General features: G+C 46.0%; 1 protein-coding gene across 1 annotated transcript in view; it reads right to left on the bottom strand.

Moving 5' to 3' along the window:
• The window catches only part of LOC115637056, a 28,554-nt gene extending 15,199 nt beyond the window's left edge, over positions 1-13,355 (bottom strand). Inside the window, exons 1-7 of the mRNA XM_030537893.1 lie at positions 12,978-13,355; positions 12,755-12,845; positions 10,337-10,389; positions 7,843-7,987; positions 5,357-5,463; positions 3,357-3,534; positions 1,013-1,110 (exon numbers count right to left, since the gene is read on the bottom strand). Of these exons, the coding sequence (XP_030393753.1) occupies positions 1,013-1,110; positions 3,357-3,534; positions 5,357-5,463; positions 7,843-7,987; positions 10,337-10,389; positions 12,755-12,798 (625 nt within the window). The 5' untranslated portion in view covers positions 12,799-12,845; positions 12,978-13,355. The remainder of the gene's footprint in view (positions 1-1,012; positions 1,111-3,356; positions 3,535-5,356; positions 5,464-7,842; positions 7,988-10,336; positions 10,390-12,754; positions 12,846-12,977) is intronic.
• Positions 13,356-18,858: the final 5,503 nt, after the last annotated feature.

An 18,858-nucleotide genomic window follows, 5' to 3' on the forward strand; every position in this document is an offset into this window, starting at 1 on the left:
TATTGAACCCGGCCCTGGCAGAAGGGTTACACAGGTTTTATCAATGGTTCCACTGCTGGGTGTGAGGCCCCTTGTTAACGGGGGTGGAGGCCCTTTGAAAACATAGATACAGTATAAAATACACAAGGTCTAAGCAACTGTAATTAGCCAGTTACCCATGCTGAGTTTCTCATGAATTTGCAGTGAAATCAGTACTCACTGGGAGTAAAATATATATGCTCATATGATAGAAGTCACATGGCCTTTATAGCGTTCAAATGAATGAATCTAATGCAGGGGGCCATATCCTTAGCTGGTGTAGATCAGTGCAATTCTACTGAAGTCAATGGAGCAATGCTGATTGACACCATCTGAGGATCTGGCTCAGGGAGTTAAAATATAACAAAAAGATCAAATCACAATAAAGCTAGGATGAAATTTGTTATTGACACACAACTACACAATGGATCAAGGCCCAGACACTCACCCCATTGAAATCAGTGGCAAAACTTTCCTTGAATTTAATGGGATCAAGACATGCCAGAGGTGCTGGAACTAGGGGTGCTGGGGATGCAGCCGCATTCTGTGGCTTGAAGTGGTTTCCATCATATAGAGGGTTTACAGTTTGGTTCAATGGCTTGCAGCCCCCACACTATACAAATTGTTCCAGTGCCCCTGAATGGCACCATATAACCAAGCTATTTACAAACTTTGTAACTCACACATTTAACCTAGAATATGGCAAATGGCCACTTGACTGAAAAGAAACGTACATATAAAAGTCCTTGTTACTTGTCATATGGAGGCACTGTAGGTGAACTCTCCAGGTCATTGGTGGCCTGTTTTAACATGAGGTAGTATTCACAGATTTTAACACAAGAAGGGAGCACTATGATAATCTAGCCTAACCTCCTTCACACTGCAGGCCAGTGGTCCTCAGCCAGTAGTATTGTAAGGCTTGTTCTACTAACACTACTGTCTTAAAAATATGATTAACTCTGCCTTTTATCTATGACAAGTCGTAGTTTGTTACCTGTACAGAAAGTCCTCAGCAGCCAGCCTACGGATCCAGTGTACTTCTCCAAGAGTTGTTGGCTATGGGGAAACAGACTGCATCTGACGAAGCGGGTATTCACCTACGAAAGGTCATGCTCCAAAACGTCTGTTAGTCTATAAGGTGCCACAGGACTCTTTGCTGCTTTTACAGATCCAGACTAACAGGGCTACCCCTCTGATACGGGAAGCAGACTGATGATTAGGCTTATTTATTCCATTCTGATGTGGGGGGTCCACGTTTGGACATACTCTCTGGACTGTAATTTGATTGGTCAGCATTGTTTTTTGAAAATGGGACCAATCAGAGTAGAGGTGGCGCTGCCTTTGAACATTCCAACAGAGAAAACAGGGCCTTGCATTGGCAATGTCACAGTTGTAACTGCACATGGTTACTGTGGCTTTAGTACCAGAGCTGACAGATGTCTCAAGACTCTTACACTTAAAGTCTAAGTTCTGCTTTCAAAATTTCAAGGGTTTAGGCAACTGATGTACAGCTGCCCCGAACTCCCTTGTTTTGCCATACATGGCTCTGTGGTCTTGTAACCTCTTTGATTAACTTTGCACAACCCCAAGTTCCTTCTCTGGTTGAAGTTTCCCGGCCAACAGCTTTATTGCTGTTCAGTAACATCCATCTGAAGTTCTCTGGTCTTAACAAAGCATTTCTCCACATCCTCTGATGTGTTTCATGAAGGACTTTGGTTCCAGAACATCTCTATATAATGCTGTGTTAAATAGTTCACCTTAGCTCTTCCCAGCAGTATCATTTCACTGCTCTGGTTAAATCACATCTCTCAGAAGGGAATCTCTTCTTTCACAAATTCTCTGGGAGTTTGTGCTTGCTCACCTTCAAAACTCACCTTCTGTGAAGCACAGAGCAAACAGAAGCTGCTTATCTAGCCAGAGTTCATCAAAGCCATACCTCACAAGTGTTGTCAACACAACTTCCTGATTGAAATCAGGAGTATCTTCAAATAATCCTGCTGGTTTCTTAATGAGTGGAGCGGGGGCAGAAAGAGATGGGGCAGGAGTGGGGCCTTGGGGGAAGGGGTAGAGGAGGGGTGGGGCCTGGGGCTGAGTGGTAGGCTTGAGGGGTCCTTGAAAATTTTTAAATCAAAATGAGGGTCATCAGGTTGCTAAAGTTTGAGAACTGCTAAGCTAAATAAAATATTGCAAGAATAAGGACAGTGAAGACGATCAGTAATTCTCACCTGCACTGGGCTTGGGAACGTCTCCACAGCTGGAGTAGCTTCTGGATCGCGTTGGTCACCCACTTACCTTTTATATCCTGATCTCCTGCTCTCCAGGAAGCCTGTTAGCACACACAGCTGAATTTCATAATACTCTGGATGGCCGGACAGTTATGCACTAGGGAGAGAATTCCCCTCTTTTCCAATGATCTGGCAGAAAACCTAGTCTCCCAAGTGAGTTGTTATGCTACTCTTCCAACTCACATGCTTTTTAATACTAAGCAACCTCTCCACCCCCCTCCAACCTCACCTAACCGAAATACTCTAAATCTTTCAAGACCTGGCTAATACAAAAACTGCATGGTGGGGCAATATACCTCTCTGGAAAAGTTTGTGTTTTGTATTGAAACTAGGCATGAAACCACATGGCACCAGAGCAGCTGAGATTGGAAGTTTCAGCTAGGATGACACTGTCCAGCATTGCAAAAGGGGAACATATATGTAAATAAGAAAGCAACTAATGAAGTGACCTGATTTTACTGTTTTAACTGCAGTGGGATAAATTCTCCTACCATTTACACGTATGTAAATACAAAATACTTCATCTAATTTACTCCAGATTTGCCCTCGTGTAACAGAGGACAATTTGGCACAGTGTATCTCCATAGACTTGCAGAAAGTTACTCCTGATTAATAACATAATTAAACCAGAGTAGAATAAAGTCCCTCTCATTAAGTCCCTAATTCATGACATGGTTTACGGTGGATCATGTTGGCTATTCAGAAGCAGTTCTTGAGATTTCTATCCTGTCAAAAGCAGTAACAAAATCATGAAATCATTCCATTCACCAATCCCAGTTCAGACACGTGATTGCTTGTTTTTTTAATTTCAATTTTTAAAAAAAATACAGCAAAAAATGTTGCTACATATAAATGGGATCAAAGTTATAAAATGATCCAAGCAAAAACATTATGAAATACATTAAACAGTCCATGCAAAGTTGTATATCTAGAAATGTGTGTATGTAATAAACAGACATTATAATAAAACAATCACATTTCATTGCTTATACCTTGTGCAAATATAGAGTACGTTGATATGGCAGGCAAAGCATCTGTACAACTTTTTAACACCTGGGTGCCTCACCTCCACAGAGGCTCTTTCGATAGAAGCGATAACCTGTCTTGTAGCTGCTTACGTGTTTCTTCAAGCAGAGCACAAAGTCACTGTCACACCGGCAGCTCTCCGTTTTGCACCAGCTCCTCAAGTCTGCCGACAAACAGTAACAGGATGCGTGTTTGAGAGGAGGGCCTTGGGGAGAAGAAGAGAGGCTGGCAACGCTGGCTGCAGAGACCGTGACGGGGCCATATAAGAGTATGTCTACACTGTAATCCCAGGATGTGACATACTCAAGATAGCTTTAATCTAGCTAGTTGGGATCCTGAAAAAGTGAAACCATGATAGTGTCATTTCAGCATAGGCCAACCCAAGAACTCTAATTACTTGCAGGGCAGCCTGCACTGCTGTGACTTCACTGTTATCACTACCGGTGCTAGCTAGATAACTGCTAGCTCGGGTATGTCTACATGAGCTACAATCTCATCCTGTGATGGCAGTGGAGTCATACCCCAAGATAGCACATGCTGACACCTAGGAGCCGGTCTACAAATGTGAAACTCCATCATGTTATAACTTGTGGCAGGACGGTATCGGATGCAGCGTTAAACATGGCATAGTACTCACCGTAGACAGGGACTGTTGCGTTTAACATCATCTCAATTACCTTGATTCCACAGGGGTGTGCTCTAACGCAATGGAATTTCCCAGTTAGACAAGTCCCTAGGGAGTAGCCCTCAGCCCAGCATCCTAGTTTAGTGGATTGAGACGCATGCACAGGGATGTGACTGATAAAGCAGCAAACTATCATGACACGCAGAGGTAGCTCCACTTCCAGAACACGGGCAAGCCAGCTGTGTTCAAACCTTCAGCCAGCCAGCAGGTTTCCTCCACATTGTAAAAACCAGGTTCCGTCTCTAAATTGCCTGGCCTCTGGTTGTTATCGTAATACAAACATGCAATAATAAAATGGGTAACAGGGCTCTCCTTTGATCGCATATTCTATTCTGGGGGTTAAGAAAGTGCCTAGCCTCGTAGCCTACTTGCCCTTTCCACATAAAGGAAGCCCATTAGAATGTCAGTGTTCTTCCCTCTTCAACTCAACCATAGACTGTTCACGATCTATCAGTATTGATTCCTTGTTGTTCCTAAGTGGCTCACTCAGAGGACTGAGTTTTAAGCACATTAGGGGATTCCTGCATGGCAAAGAAAACCCATGGCAGCGAGTCTTGGAGCCTGGATCTACAGCCTTGGGCTTGTGAGGCGTGCGCTGTGGCCAGCACTAGAAGTAGCTGTGTAGATGTTCAGGCTCGGGCTGGAGCTTGGCCCCTGAAGCCCAGAATTGGGGTGGGTTTCAGAACCCAAGCCCAAACAGCTATTTTTAGCATTGTAGCACAGGCCCAAGTCTGTAGCCTCAGGCCCTAGGACTCACAGTGCAGACATACCCAAAGGGAATAGCATCTGTTCTAGTCATTAATCCCTTGTGCAAGTTCCCATCTCTGATAGTGATTCAGTAAAGTTACTGGGTCAGATTCAGGTGAGTGTATAAGTTATATGATAAAAAAGTGGGCATGAATCTAAACGAGTGTTAGGGAATCCCAGATGGCATTACACTAGCTTATGCTTCTTCTAAACGAAACGGAGCATCATTCACCGCTGCATCACTCCAATTTTACTCCAGTTCCAATGAGACTCCCCTCTGAATTCGTCCCATTGATTTTTCCTCTCTCCACCCTTCTCGCGGTGGGAAGCAAATGAAATTTCTATTGGTTTTCCCCCCTTCTGCCTCTTTTCTGTTGTTGGGATTTAAGTGTTTGCTTGATTTGGGGCCTGCATCCTGAGGTTCAGCCAGCCAGTGACTCTGGCTCTCTTGTCCTGTTCCTTATTTATAAGAACAAAAACCCTGGTGGACTGGGCTCGGGATACAGATTTTAAAAGCCAAGTAGCAAAGCAATTTGCTGATTTAGGAGAAAAAACAAAACTGAATCACCATCTTTTTGTCCAGGAGCCAACTCACCGCAGTATATCCTTTCACTCAGGTAGAAGTAGCTGTAGATGTTCAATTTGGCATTACATCCATGATCCTCGAGCCTCTCATAGCAGCAGTCATGCAACTGACAGCACCTTGGGGAGAAGGAAGAACTCAGCAAAGAGACACGTACACGTAGGTGTAAAACAAGAGCAAAAAAAAAAATCCCCTTTGACACTGTCAGGGAAAAGTGATCCCCCCCCCCCCCCCGCCAAGGCCTAAGGCCTATGAGCAAAGCTATGAAATTTTAGAGCTTCAGCTAGACTTGCTTTTCTGTACAAAGGGCATGTGGGGGCAGAAAGATGTGGTCAGGGCCCTAAAAAAGAGGAACTGAAATTGGGAAAAGGGGGGAACCAGGAGGTAGGACAGAAAGCCCCGGGACATGCCAAATTGCAACAGCTGTCCTTGCATAGCCAGACCGCAAGAAAAAGGGTGTTAGAACAGTCAAACCACAAACTTGACTAGAAATGGCAATAACAGGAAAAACCATAAATGGAAAAGTAATTGGTCAGCTTGCTTGTGATTAGCGTTGTATCCCAAATTAAAATGTGTAACGAGCGTGCTATGTTTTGCGGTTTTAACCTTTATAAGCTTGGTAAGATTTGTAGAAAGCAGAGCAGTTTGCCTCTTGCGTGGGGCCATGCTGACTCTCCCTGCATATATGCTTATATGAAATAAAGGAGCCTCAGGCTGTCTGATCCAAAATCAACCGTGTGGTCAATTTCCCACAACACTTTTCCAGTGCATGTAAAAGAGAGAGACACATTTTGACACTATGGGCCAGATTCTCTTCTTACACTGGAGTAAATCAGGAGTAATACCACTGACATTAACAGGTTTAGGCTCTCAACTTGTTTCCCATCTATCTACATGATATGTTGGGTGGAGGGGGTGGAGTGGGGTGGGGGTAACTAAACTGAGCACCTGAGAGAAAGCACAGATATCAAGTTTGCTTTCTTTATTGTTCTTCAGACAGGCCACTGAGCAGATTTCAAGCTTTGTCTCTAAGCTCCAGCACAGGATGCTCTTGTGTTAGGAAGGTCTGGTAGGAACAGCCAGCTGTCAGCTCAAGGGACTCTGACCTCAGCATGTAAAATAACTTTCAACAGGGGGGAAGGAGGGGGCAGTTGTAGCCTGATTTTTCCTAATGCTCATGGCCTTAATTCTTCATTCCCTGGTGAGGGATGAAAACGGTGCCCCATGCTCTATTCTCCGTCAGTCCACCCAGGGTAGAAGCCCCATTGCTTGAGACATTTAAAATGACATGGGATAGTGTGCAAATAAATTTAAAATAGTGAACAGCTATGCACGGGTCCTTAGAGTGTGCCCATGTGATCCAACAGGCCTTTTCCAGAGGTACGTTTCTTAGGGGCTTTATTGTGCCATTCATCCTTAAAACAGAAATATCTGAAACCAATGAGAAGCGTCTCTTAAAAAGCCCAATGGAGTGATATGGTTCTGATTCCTTAATTCTTCGATCCCAGAAGGGAAAAAATGCTCTTGCATTTAAGCCCAAAGGAAGGTGGTAGCCTCCCTCCTAACTCCAACACATGGGGACACCCCATTCTAGGAAATATGGGCAGGTAGATTCAGCTATCTTCCTTGGATGAGCTGGTGGAAGAACCTCTCTTTATGAATCCTGCCTCCTTAATAACTCAAATCCATCTCTCTTTTGCAAATGCATTGGGTATAGACTGACATACTTCCAGCGACTTTGAGAGAGCCATGCCAGTTTACACAAGCTGAGTACCTGGCCTGCTGGCCTTACTTGATGGAGAACATCTTGGGTAAATACAGACTTGGGGTAACATTTTCAGATGTGCTTAAATGACTCAGGAGCCTATGTTCTATTTTCAAAAGTGAGTTTGGCCCTGGGACCAGATTTTCAAAAGTGAGTTCAGCCCTGAGGCCAGATTTTCTAAAGTATTTAGGTGCCTAAAGAAGCTGAGCCATTACACACATTGAATTTATTTCCCATGTTAAGTATCCTCACACCTTCTTGTCAAACTATCTGAAATGGGCCATCTTGATTATCACTACAAAAGTTTTTTTTCTCTCCTGCTGATAATTGCTCATCTTAATTAATTAGCCTCTTAGAGCTGGTAGGGCAACTCCCACCTTTTTATGTTCTCTGTATGTGTATATATATCTCTCCTTACTATATGTTCCATTCTATGCATCCGATGAAGTGGGCTGCAGCTTCTGCTCAAATAAATTTGTTACTCTACAAGGTGTCACAAGTACTCCTGTTCTTTTTAAAGACGCAGATAGGCACTTCTGAAAATCCCACTAGCTACCCATATGCTTAAATGCTATTGATTTCAAGGGGAGTTAGACACCTAGGTGCTTGTGAAAATTCCACTAGGTGCACATCTGCAGGAACCTAAATGCCTTTGAAAATCTGGCCTTTAGGCCCTTTTGCAAGTGTTATCCCAACTGATGTTCCTGGCAGACTTTTTAAGACAGCAACTTACCGATCAGTGCCATCCTTTGGCGTCCCTTTACCTCCTGATCCGCAGTAGCAGCCGTATTTGGAATAATTCCATAAGGCATTTTTCCCAGTGACTTGCTTAATCATCTTTTGAAGCTCCCAGAGACTCCCGTGTGTTATAACTGTGCCTGGAAAACAGCCAAAGGGTATCCAACACTGGGAGAGGAGGTATTCCCAAAAAGAAATGACACTCATTCCTGTTCCTTTATGAAGCTGCTTTGTGAGCTCATCAGGTAGGGTGACCAGATGTCCCAATTTTATAGGACAGTCCCAGTGTTCGGGGCTTTGTCTTATATAGGTGCCTATTGCCTCCCAGCCCTATCCCAATTTTTCTGGTCACCCGATCATCAGGACTGATTCTCCTCACATCTAAAACTGTTTTTAGATTCATATTAGACAATTGGGCCCCACCCCTCTCTTCCTTATAACAGAGTCAATGTGGAGGAGCTCCATTGTCTTCAATAGAATTCCACAACCACTGTAAGCAAGAGAGGAATCAAAAGCCGTGGCTCTTTTCATCTCATTACACACGTGAGGGGTACAGTTATGTGGACAGAAAGGCTGATGGGGAGAGATATTACGTGACTGGATGTATCTCTCTAATATCTGTCATTAACACGTATGTCAGCTCCCTCTATCACTCTCAGATGCAGCCCTTACTCATCATCTTCCCCTCCTCGTCCTTTATCAGCTCTAGCTGCTGGTCTGTATTGCACAAACTGTTTCCACATCACGTGAAAGTTTATATTGGCTGCAACCCACATGCTTGGGTCTAGGCTGAAGACTAATAAGATGATCAGTGGGCTCCTGACACTATAACTCAAATTGCATTCTCTACAGCTATTCGTGATCATCCCAGAGATTAGCACTGCACAAGAATAGTCCTGTAAAGGCAGGCAAATCCCTATGCCCTGGGAGTAGTATGTTGGTATAGAATCATACAATATCAGAGTTAGAAGGGACCTCAGGAGGTATCTAGTCCAACCCCCTGCTCAAAGCAGGACCAATTCCCAACTAAATCATCCCAGCCAGAGCTTTGTCAAGCCTGACCTTAAAAACCTCTAAGGAAGGAGATTTCACCACCTCTCTAGGGGTAACCCATTCCAGTGTTTCACTACCCTTCTAGTGAATTTTTTTTCCCTAATATCCAACCTAAACCTCCCCTACTTCAACTTGAGACCATTACTCCTTGTTCTATCATCTGGTACCACTGAGAACAGTCTAGATCCCTCCTCTTTGGAACCCCCTTTCAGGTAGTTGAAAGCAGCTATCAAATCCCCAATCATTCTTCTCTTCTGCAGACTAAATAAGCCCAGTTCCCTCAGCCTCTCCTCATAAATCCATGTGCTCCATGGTAACAACTCTGTAATAAGAATGGGACATATGCAGAAGAGACTTGCAGGAAAAATTCAGATCTTCAGGCCCATACTGGAAATCCTAGCTGCAAAAGGTCTTATATATCATGCCACTGAGTCATTAGAAGGCAAAAAGTGTATTAGCTGGCAGAGGGCACATATAGAAACACCAATGGAAGGGATGGATCCTGTGTTGGGGAAGATACTGACGGTAGCGCTGCTACTCACATGGCAGTACCATTAATAAGGTGGTGTGGGGCATGGGAAGGTGCTGCAAACTTTCTCAGGCCTCTCTCAGTTTCAGAAGAGCCCCCCCCCCATGTTCAGATGACCTCTGCGTGGTTACGCAGCTACTGGCAGGGCCATAGTACAGCTGCTTTTAAGACATTGGGGTGGGGGAATCAAACTTCCTCCCCTTTCATTTTAAAACAATTAGACTTTTGGCATTTTTCTAAATTTCAGAATGGTTCAGGCTTTTAAAACATTCCAACCAGCTCTATAGGCAGTTTAAAAACCACCTCTTCCCACAATAATGCAGAAGTTTCATTACTATTTTCCCTAATTTTGCTACAAATTTCAAAATTTGAAATGCATCGATCAACTCTACTTTCTCTCTCATCCTCATGACATGCAGGCTTTTGCTGACACAGAGTTAATTCCGCTCATGGTAGCATCGACTTGTGATCTATTTTCTGTAGTAACTTATAATAGGGAGCCTGAGGACTTTTGCACTGACTTCTCCCACAATTGGTTGGGGCCACACTCCCATTTACGGACTTTGTAGATCTCTTGTGGATCTTCTCCATGGACCCAGTTGTGCGTTCCCTTGCTTGACATGGCAATCAGACCCATGGATCTTGGCTTGTGGGTCAAATTCTCCCTGTATTATACTGATGCAACGGGAAAGAGAAGTAGATCCAGATGTGCAGAATTTGGAGGCAGGTTTTGTAGCAAGTTTTCAGCCCGCAGGCCAAGCCAGTCTCTCCCCCCACCCCCATTAATTGGAAAAAGTTAGAGAATGAGTGGGCCTGGGTCTGATTCATTGGTTTAACACTGCTATAATTCTACTGACATCAGTAGATTTACACCTGTAAGTGAAATCAGTGACTGTATTGCACTTACCATAAGCAAAGAGCACAGCAAATACTAAGAGATTCTTCATCTTCATGCAGGGCCTGGAAGAAGAAACCCAAAACACCCTGATCTTCCATTCAGACAAAGAACTCAATGACACATATTAACATCCAGGTATGGGCAACCTGGATAAGTCATTGCCTCGAAAGCAGCTGAGGAGAGAGCAGAAGCAAGGCTTTCCGACTGTTTGAATTAATGGAGCATGAGATCCCTGGTCACAAGGAGCAGAGATTATATTGGGAAATGGAGATTTAGCTTCAAAGCCTAAACCAGGATGGGTGAAATCCAACCGTGTGCAGCAGGACCCCAGGGGTATGCCTACAATGCAGCTGGGAGTGATCCTTCCAGCCTGGGTAGACAGGCTTGTGCTAGCGTGCTAACAATATCAATGCAGATGTTGCGTTTTGGGCTCCAGCCCACCCAGCCACCTGTCCCTGAGCTCGGGGAGTTAGCCCAACTCTCTACCAGAGCCTCACCATCCACACTGCTAGTTTTAAGCACGCAAACTCGCAAGTCTATCTGTGCTGGTGGGAGGCTTGGCCCTAGAGGCAGTGTAGGCACATTGCAGGAAGCTAATACATCACTGAAGTCCTCTCTGGTCTTAAGTGGTGCATGGACATCTGGTGGGCTCTCTGCATAGGGCTGACTTTCATCCACTGATTTTAATATTGTGCAGACTTTCTATATTGTCCCCCTTCCGGTCACTGTGCACGGTTGTATCAGCTGGTAGAAAGCCAACACTAGAGCAAAGAGACTGATGCCCCTTTAGGATTGTGACACAATTCCCCTGCTTCATGCACCCGGGCACTAGTGACTCCAGTGGGACTCCACTGGTGGCACGAGCAAGGACGTTCATTTCTGCTCTCAGAGTGAGGGATCCTATTCACTGTGGGGGCCTTTTTACCATAAATGGTTTCTCTTCCTTTCTCCCGCATGCAGCTTTTGTTTCATCCTGGGGCACAAAACACTTTGTAGATCTGAGGACTAGGAGAGTGAAGGCTCAGTCAGGGTCACAGGCTGCAAATGTTCACAACAGACCCTGCCAGCGTAAAAGCATTGTCAGTTCCTCTATAGACAAAAGATCCCCAGCTAATCTGTATTGGTTTGTGGATCGAATGGGAGAAATTGAAAAGGAACGGGGAGGGCAGGAAAGCAATGGGAGATGGAGACAGGAGAGGAAAGCAAGGGACAGAGAGCACTGAAATAAAGGAGTGGGTGTGGGTCACCATCATCCAGATTTCACTCACTAAAACCATTCCTTGTACTGCAGGAGCCTCGGGCATTGGTGCATCTCAGGCCCTCCTGCTATCTGCCTGTGGCGCATAATAGTTTAATCTCATAAAAGCTGTTTTACTTTTGTCTAGTTCTAGTTGCTGGGTGTGGTGTGGGGGAGGCTGCGTGGTGTTTAGTGGCCTCTGCTGTACAGGTCAGACTAGAGGAGCTGGTAGTTCTCTTCTGGACTGAAACTCTCTGAGAGAAGTAGCCGGTATCCTGCGATGACCTGGCACCTTGTACCCAGCTTTGCTTAAAGAACAATGCGGCACCATGCCAAATGGCGCGCTGTAGTGCAAAAACGCTTACCTGCAAATGAGGGATAGGACCTACTGCTCAGGAACAATGGGGGGTTCATCAGGGAGACTTCTTGCCCAAGCTCTCTCTCTTCTGCTCTGCCTTTGAGCAGGAAAAGGGCAATGTTCATACCTCACTTTCGCGCCTTCCCCACTCTGTTGTTTGCAGCCAGGACCAGGGCCGGAAGGAGGGCAGCTGCCCAGGGTGCAAAGCCATGGGGCCAGGAAAATGGGGCAGCATGCACCCCCCCTAGATTTCTGCCTTCCATTTAGCACAGAGGTTTTTGAACTGTAGGGCACATCCCCCTAAGACAGGGTGCACCCGATGATCTGAAAACCACTGCCTTCTGCCAGGAGTTGGTGGATTGGAAGCTGGTAGGAGCTGTCTGGCTCACTTGGGCCCCCAGCTCTCCAAGCTGTGGGAGCTGGGGTGCTGTCTGTCTGCCTGGCAGCCCTCCCTGCCCTGCTCCCCAAGCCGGGCTGCCTCTGCACAGCTGAACGCGCCCCAAGCAGGGTGGGCGGCACAGCTCTGAGCTGTGCCCTGACGCGCTCTTGCCTCTTCCTTGAAGGAGCCCAGCACCAGCCAGCGATGCCCTCTTGAGCCGGCTTCTACCCTCGGAGCCCAGCTGCCAGGAGAGGCTCCCCAAGGCGCTCACTCACTGCTGCCCTGGTGGTCCTGGCTCTGCTGCTGCTCCTCAGCCCGGAGGAGACGTGTGGTGTAGTCACGTGCCCCCTGACAACCTGCTAGTAATGCTCACTGTGGATCCCAAGGGCCCCAGATGGAGTCTCCGGGTACACACCCAGCAAGTGCATTCACTGGAACAGGAGCCCTGCTAACCTGTTAATCCTGCTCTTTTGTCCATTTCCACATGCTGGATACATCAGATCAGATGCATTCCTGGTGTAATCCCCACTGAGCTTCAGCTGGCCTGCATCAGGGATGGATCTGATTCAGTGCCAGTAATGATTCACATGTCTCCCAATATCCGACACAGCCTCTTGCATGTTTTAACTACTGGACACAATAATGATAAAAATATCAGTGATCGGTCTCTACTCACCTTTTCTGGGCTTGGGAAAGTCTCTGTAGCTCAGGGTGAGTCCTAATCTCAGATAGTGACAGATTTATCTTACACAGACGTCTGTCCCTCCCCTTTGGGAACTCCTTGACCGCATCCGTGCTGACCTCGTTATCGAATATTCAGACTTCACAAAACTTCTGTTGTGTGGCTTCTCTGTCAAACAATGTTTCTAGTCTTCTCCATTTCAAGGCACAAAGGGAGTTTCCCATGCAGGCTTGGGCCACTGAGGAGGCCATGCTGCAAACTGATTGTAGATAATCAGTAATCAGACATCATGGATGATAACATACATAATTCTGAGTTCATCTAAAGCCTAAGCCAACACCAACTGATGTCAGAGTCCAGCCAATGGCTTGAAAGGCAGTTGTTATTAGACTCCTGAAGATGCACGAAGCTGAGCCTGAGAAGGGTAGATAATGAATAGCCATCTTGCTAGTAACGTCAGGCTCCTCCTCCTGCCCCAGTTCCCTTACCCCATCCCTAAATCACGTGGCACTTGTGCACTGCGATATGGTGTTTTCAGAAGGAAGAGTGGTAGAATTCCTTCCTGATTCTTGTCTTTACCAGCTTATGCCCTGAAGCATGAAATTTGATTTCTCTCTTATCCGCTTTGCTTGCTAGAGTTTGTGACCGTGCAATCATCTAGACTGCCTATACATTTCACAGCCAACATCTGTTGACTTTGACTGAAGGTTATTAAGCAGTTCCTCTCTGCATTGGCCATCTGATGGATAAACGGTAAGACATGGAAAAGTCTAAAGATCCTTTGATGCACGAACAGGCCAGGTCTTTTAAGTGAATACAAGTAATGAGGCATAAAAGTCAGAAATGGATAGAAGAAAAATAAAGTGCTCAAGAGTATCTACCTAAGAAGCTATCTTAGTTGCAAAGCAAAGTGTCTCACCACATACTCCAGCAAATTCCTGACCAAACTCTTAGTCCAGGAACCCTCACCCAGAGTCTAACACCTGTTTCCTTGTGTCTTCTCAGGTGCAAAGGATGATGTGGGCAGGAGGAGAGAGACCGACAGAGGGGCCTTGTGTGTTTCTCCTTCCTTTCTAAAGTTTCAGTCCCCTTCTTGAAAAACATTTCTAGCTCAGACCCAGGAGACAACAAGTCTATGGGGAAGGATATTCCCTGCTGGCTTTTTTCCCACCTGTTTGAACTTCCTTTGTTTTCCCTCTATGCTTGATGAGGACATTTACTGCTCAAATGCAAATTAAAGCAAGCACATATTTCTTCCTTTGTTTAGGATGGACTTGACTGTTGCCTGGGCAGGGCCGTGTGTTCCTAACATCACATTGCGGAATTTTATAACTTCACATATGGTATTGCCAGTGCCAGGCATATTTTACCAGACAACAATGACCAGCAAATTAGGAGTTTTCAAATGATGCCTCCCGAGGCATAGTTTGTCCACAGGTCATGATGATGCGTGTAGGGATTGAATACAGAGGTGGAGTCTGTCACAGTATCCTCTCTGATGTTTTTCCTAGGGTCTGAAGCTCTAATTTCAGGCTGCAGAAGAATTCACTTTGAACAGCAACTAGTAACAAGGCCCACTCTATCTACATCCACTGCAGAGACCTTCTCAGCTTTCTCCCTCTCTCACCAAAGCATCTAGTCCTCCATCTGCTGCTACAAACACCTCAGTATCACTTTCCCTCCCTGATGGAAATGACGAGGCACCCCAACCTACTCATCAGTGGAGAAACCCTTCTTCCTCTATATATTTATTGTTCATTATCCTAACAACTTGAAGCTCCAGTTGAGATCAGTGCCTAGCACTAGGCCCGGTGACAGCAATCCTCAGGGCCAAACAGTCAACAGGCCCCCTAGAAAGCATGGAACAGGCCCAGAGGAGGTAGTTAGCTTCTTCTATACCAGAGTGGGGGCCTGTCCCTTCACACAGGCCCACTGTCAGCTGCTGGGTTAAACTCTCAATGGCTGGTGGCAGAACATCCTCCTTGAGGGCCTGGGCTTCTGGTACTCTGACAATTTTTGGTGGTCTATTGATAAAACAAGTTCCTTATGTTGCTGGAGGCACCTATATTTAATTCTGATCTCATGGTCACTGATATAAATCAGGAGTGACTCCACCTAAGTCCATTGAGTTACGTGGATATTAACGAGATCAGAATTAGGCCCACTGGGGCAGATTCTCCACCCTTCCTGAGCTCCACTTGTATGAAGTCTAGAAAGGGGGTTTCAGGCAGCTAGTGCAGCTCTCTGATCCTCAGCCACTTAACCTTAGCACAAGCTAGAGCTGCACAGGAGCCATTCTAATTTATAGTGGAAAATGGTGTGTAATGGAGCTAAGCTCTTCCATGCTGTCTCTGCTCCCTATTCCACCCACCCCACTCCCGTAACATACACCCCTCCTGCCCTTTCACCTGTGTGAGGGGAATACCTCTACAGGAGACAGCAGAGCCACCTCTGGCAGAGGATTCTCCACTGGCCACATCATACCACTTACACAGAGCAAAGTGGCCAGGAGAATCTGGCCCAGTGTGTTTAATTTATAGTGACATTGCCTACTGGCCATGTTAGTGCAATCAAAAGGAAATGCCAGAAAATGATTGTTGTTTGAGTGAGTTGAACAGCAGAAAGGGGGCTGTGATAGGGCACATGCAAGACAAGTCCTTAAGTATCCAGTGAACATTTTCAGAAGGGAGATGCAAACATGCAGGCTGACCGACATAGTTCACCTTCAGTGCCATGAGAGCCAGCCTAAAAATAAGGTGAATGCGTCATTTCAATATTATGGCACTTATAGATGCGCCTGTTAAAGGACAGCAACTCTGAACCACTTGAATGTTGGGAACTTTGGATATGATTCAGCAAATCTCTACTCTTGTTTAATGTCGTTAGCCCTCCTTTCCCTTCTACCTTGTACGAGTGCAGGTGCACACATGCAGAACATATGCACATGCTCGCTAGCTCTTCAGGATTATTTTAATAAAGCAAGCAAAAGCAAAAATACGTATATTAGATCTGAGAAGAATTAGCTAAGGGAACGCTTAGAACTCTAATTAAATCTTGCAGACTCTTTAGACTCTCTGATCATCAGCCCAAATCTCCACTATTTTGGAGAGTGACAGTCTCCCATTTGCTACCACATTAGGAGTCTGATTGTCCTCTTAGAATCATAGAATATCAGGGTTGGAAGAGACCTCAGGAGGTCATCTAGTCCAACCCCCTGCTCAAAGCAGGACCAACCCCAGCTAAATCATCCCAACCAGGGCTTTGTCAAGCCGGCCTTAAAAACCTCTAAGGATGGAGATTCAACCATCTCCCTAGGTAACCAATTCCAGTGCTTCACCACTCTCCTAGTGAAACAGTGTTTCCCAAAATCCAATCTAGACCTCCCCCACTGCAACTTGAGACCATTGTTCCTTGTTCTGTCATCTGCCACCACTGAGAACAGCCAAGCTCCTTCCTCTTTGGAACTCCCCCTTCAAGTAGGGGAAGGCTGCTATCAAATCCCCCATCACTCTTCTCTTCTGTAGACTAAATAACTCCAGTTCTCTCAGCCTCCCCCTGTAAGTCATGTGCCCCAGCCTCCTGTTCATTTTCATTGCCCTCCACTGGACTCTCTCCAATTTGTCCACATCCCTTCTGTGGTAGGATGATGAAAACTGGACACAATACTCCAGGTGTGGCCTCACCAGCGCGGAATTGATTTTACATGTCTGAAACTCCATTGACTTTGACGGATTTTCTATGCCAACATCAGTAAGAGAAGAATCAGGCCCTACGTCTCCCAGTATGCTGCTTCTCCCAATCGTTCAGTATGATGTAGCAGGACTGAGAGAACTGATGCTGTCTTACAATGGCACATGCTTTTCTAAACTAGTTCATAATCTAATCAAACCACCATGTTTAAATGAAACACATCCAAGGCTGCTTTATCTAAAAGCAAACATACCTGTGTAAATAAGGGGGCATTTTGCTAACCTTCAGTACAGTATAAATTAGCAAGTGGGTCATTGGTGCCCAGCGAGCTGCTTGCTGTGCTGCTGGAAGTGCTCTTCTGGCACGGCCAGGGCTTCCACATGCCCACCCACTGTCTTTGTCACTGCTGATACCACCCCACATGTGCCTAGGAGCCCTGCGGCCCGCCCTGGCAATTTAAAAGGGCCCAGACCCCTGGGCAATTGCCCCCTTTGTCCCCGCCTCCATTGGTGGCCCTGCCCAGCACAAAGGCCTAAATAGACCCTAATGGACAGTCCTTTCCCCAAAAGCTTGTAGTCTAAACCCACAGGGATTAAGTGAGGTTTATGTAGGTCATTTGCTTTGTGGTGACACTATGCATTCACCTCCAGTGACTAAAAACTTGTTTTTAAGTATCCCTGTACAGGTAAGAGCTGCGCTCTGTAAACCTTTAGGCTGAAATCTTTACACAGCAGACACAGGTGCTACTAGCAGAAGCCTTCTAGGTACACAGAGCTGTAGTCTTGGGTAATTGGGCTCCAATGGCTGAGCAGGCAAAGGCGTGTGATTTGTAGTATTGGCAGGTCAGGAAAACACTTCCCATTCTCTGTGTGGTTACAGCCAAGCAGGATAGTTCTCAGATTTACAGAAATATTTATAGAACTCCATAGCCGCACGGTACGTTGGGCTACAGGAGTTTCCCCTGCATTATCAGAAGTGCAGACTTCCCTTTTCCTGTGCTGGAAGGTAAACTGAAGGCAGACAAAATGCCCCATGACGGCTCAGATAAGTGTGGTGGGTGAGGAGAAATGTGGCCTCTAGCCAACTTATTATGACACAAATACATATTAATGCTTAAGCACCCAGACCCGAAAAGCTCTGTGCATACTACTATTGTTTACAGTAGTAAGAGCAGGGATCCATTGCGCTAGGTGCTGTACAAACATATAGTAAGAGACTATTTCTGCCCCTAAATAGACAAGGGAAGTATTGTCAGCCCCATGATCCAGCTGGGAAACGGAGTCACAGACATTCAGCTCCAGATTTTCAAGAGTGCTCAGCCCCCATTTAAGACCATCAATATTTTCCCCAAAGTCACACTGAGTCTGTGCACTGGGGGACTGAAGCCAGATCTCCTGAGTCCCAGTTCAGTGCCTCCACCGTAAGATCAGCCTTCCTTACCAAAGAACAACTCTAAACTTAATCATCAGAAATCATGTAAATCCCCCTGCCCCAAAGGAGCAGAACAGAGTCCCAGCAGTCCACTCCAAATGCAGAATGGGTCAACAGCCCTATAGTTAAAAAAGGTCACAAGCCTGCAACTATACCTTACTGTATGCTGTGAGTGTGGCACACGAGCCAAGCTAAGAAGGGTTCAGAGCTCAGCCACTGAGACTTTCCGAGAACAGTGGTTAGGTAGGTGATGCTCTCCCCTCTGAGGTACCACAAACCCAGTGTCCCACCTGGGGTGCAGGGTTCTGTGCTGCCAGAGAAGCTGGCCTTTGGTTGAGATGTAAAATGAAGTCCTTTAATGACTGAATGGGGTTAAGATCCCATTCTACTTTCTGCAAGTGGAGGTGAGTTAGCCCTAGAGGCAATTTCCAGTATAGGGAGTTAGCAGGGGTTGGGGGTTCTAACCCAACATAAGGTCCAAGGGACCTTTCACCAGCTCTGAAGGGGCTGCAGAGAGTTCTCGGCCTTGTCTATAGTGCTGCAGTGGCTCAGTCACACTGCTGCAGCTGCTTCGCCTATGGGAGAGTGTCTCTCATCAGCGGAGACAATCCACCTCTGTGAAGCTCTCCTGCTGACATAGCGCTGTCTAAGCTGAGGGTCAGGAGCGTATCATTTTGTCACTATGGGGTGTGGATATTTCACACCCCTGAGCGATGTAGTTATACTGATGTAAGTTTGCGGTATGGATGTGGCC

This window comes from Gopherus evgoodei, chromosome 18, assembly GCF_007399415.2.
Source record: "Gopherus evgoodei ecotype Sinaloan lineage chromosome 18, rGopEvg1_v1.p, whole genome shotgun sequence".
NCBI classification, from domain to species: Eukaryota; Metazoa; Chordata; order Testudines; family Testudinidae; genus Gopherus; species Gopherus evgoodei.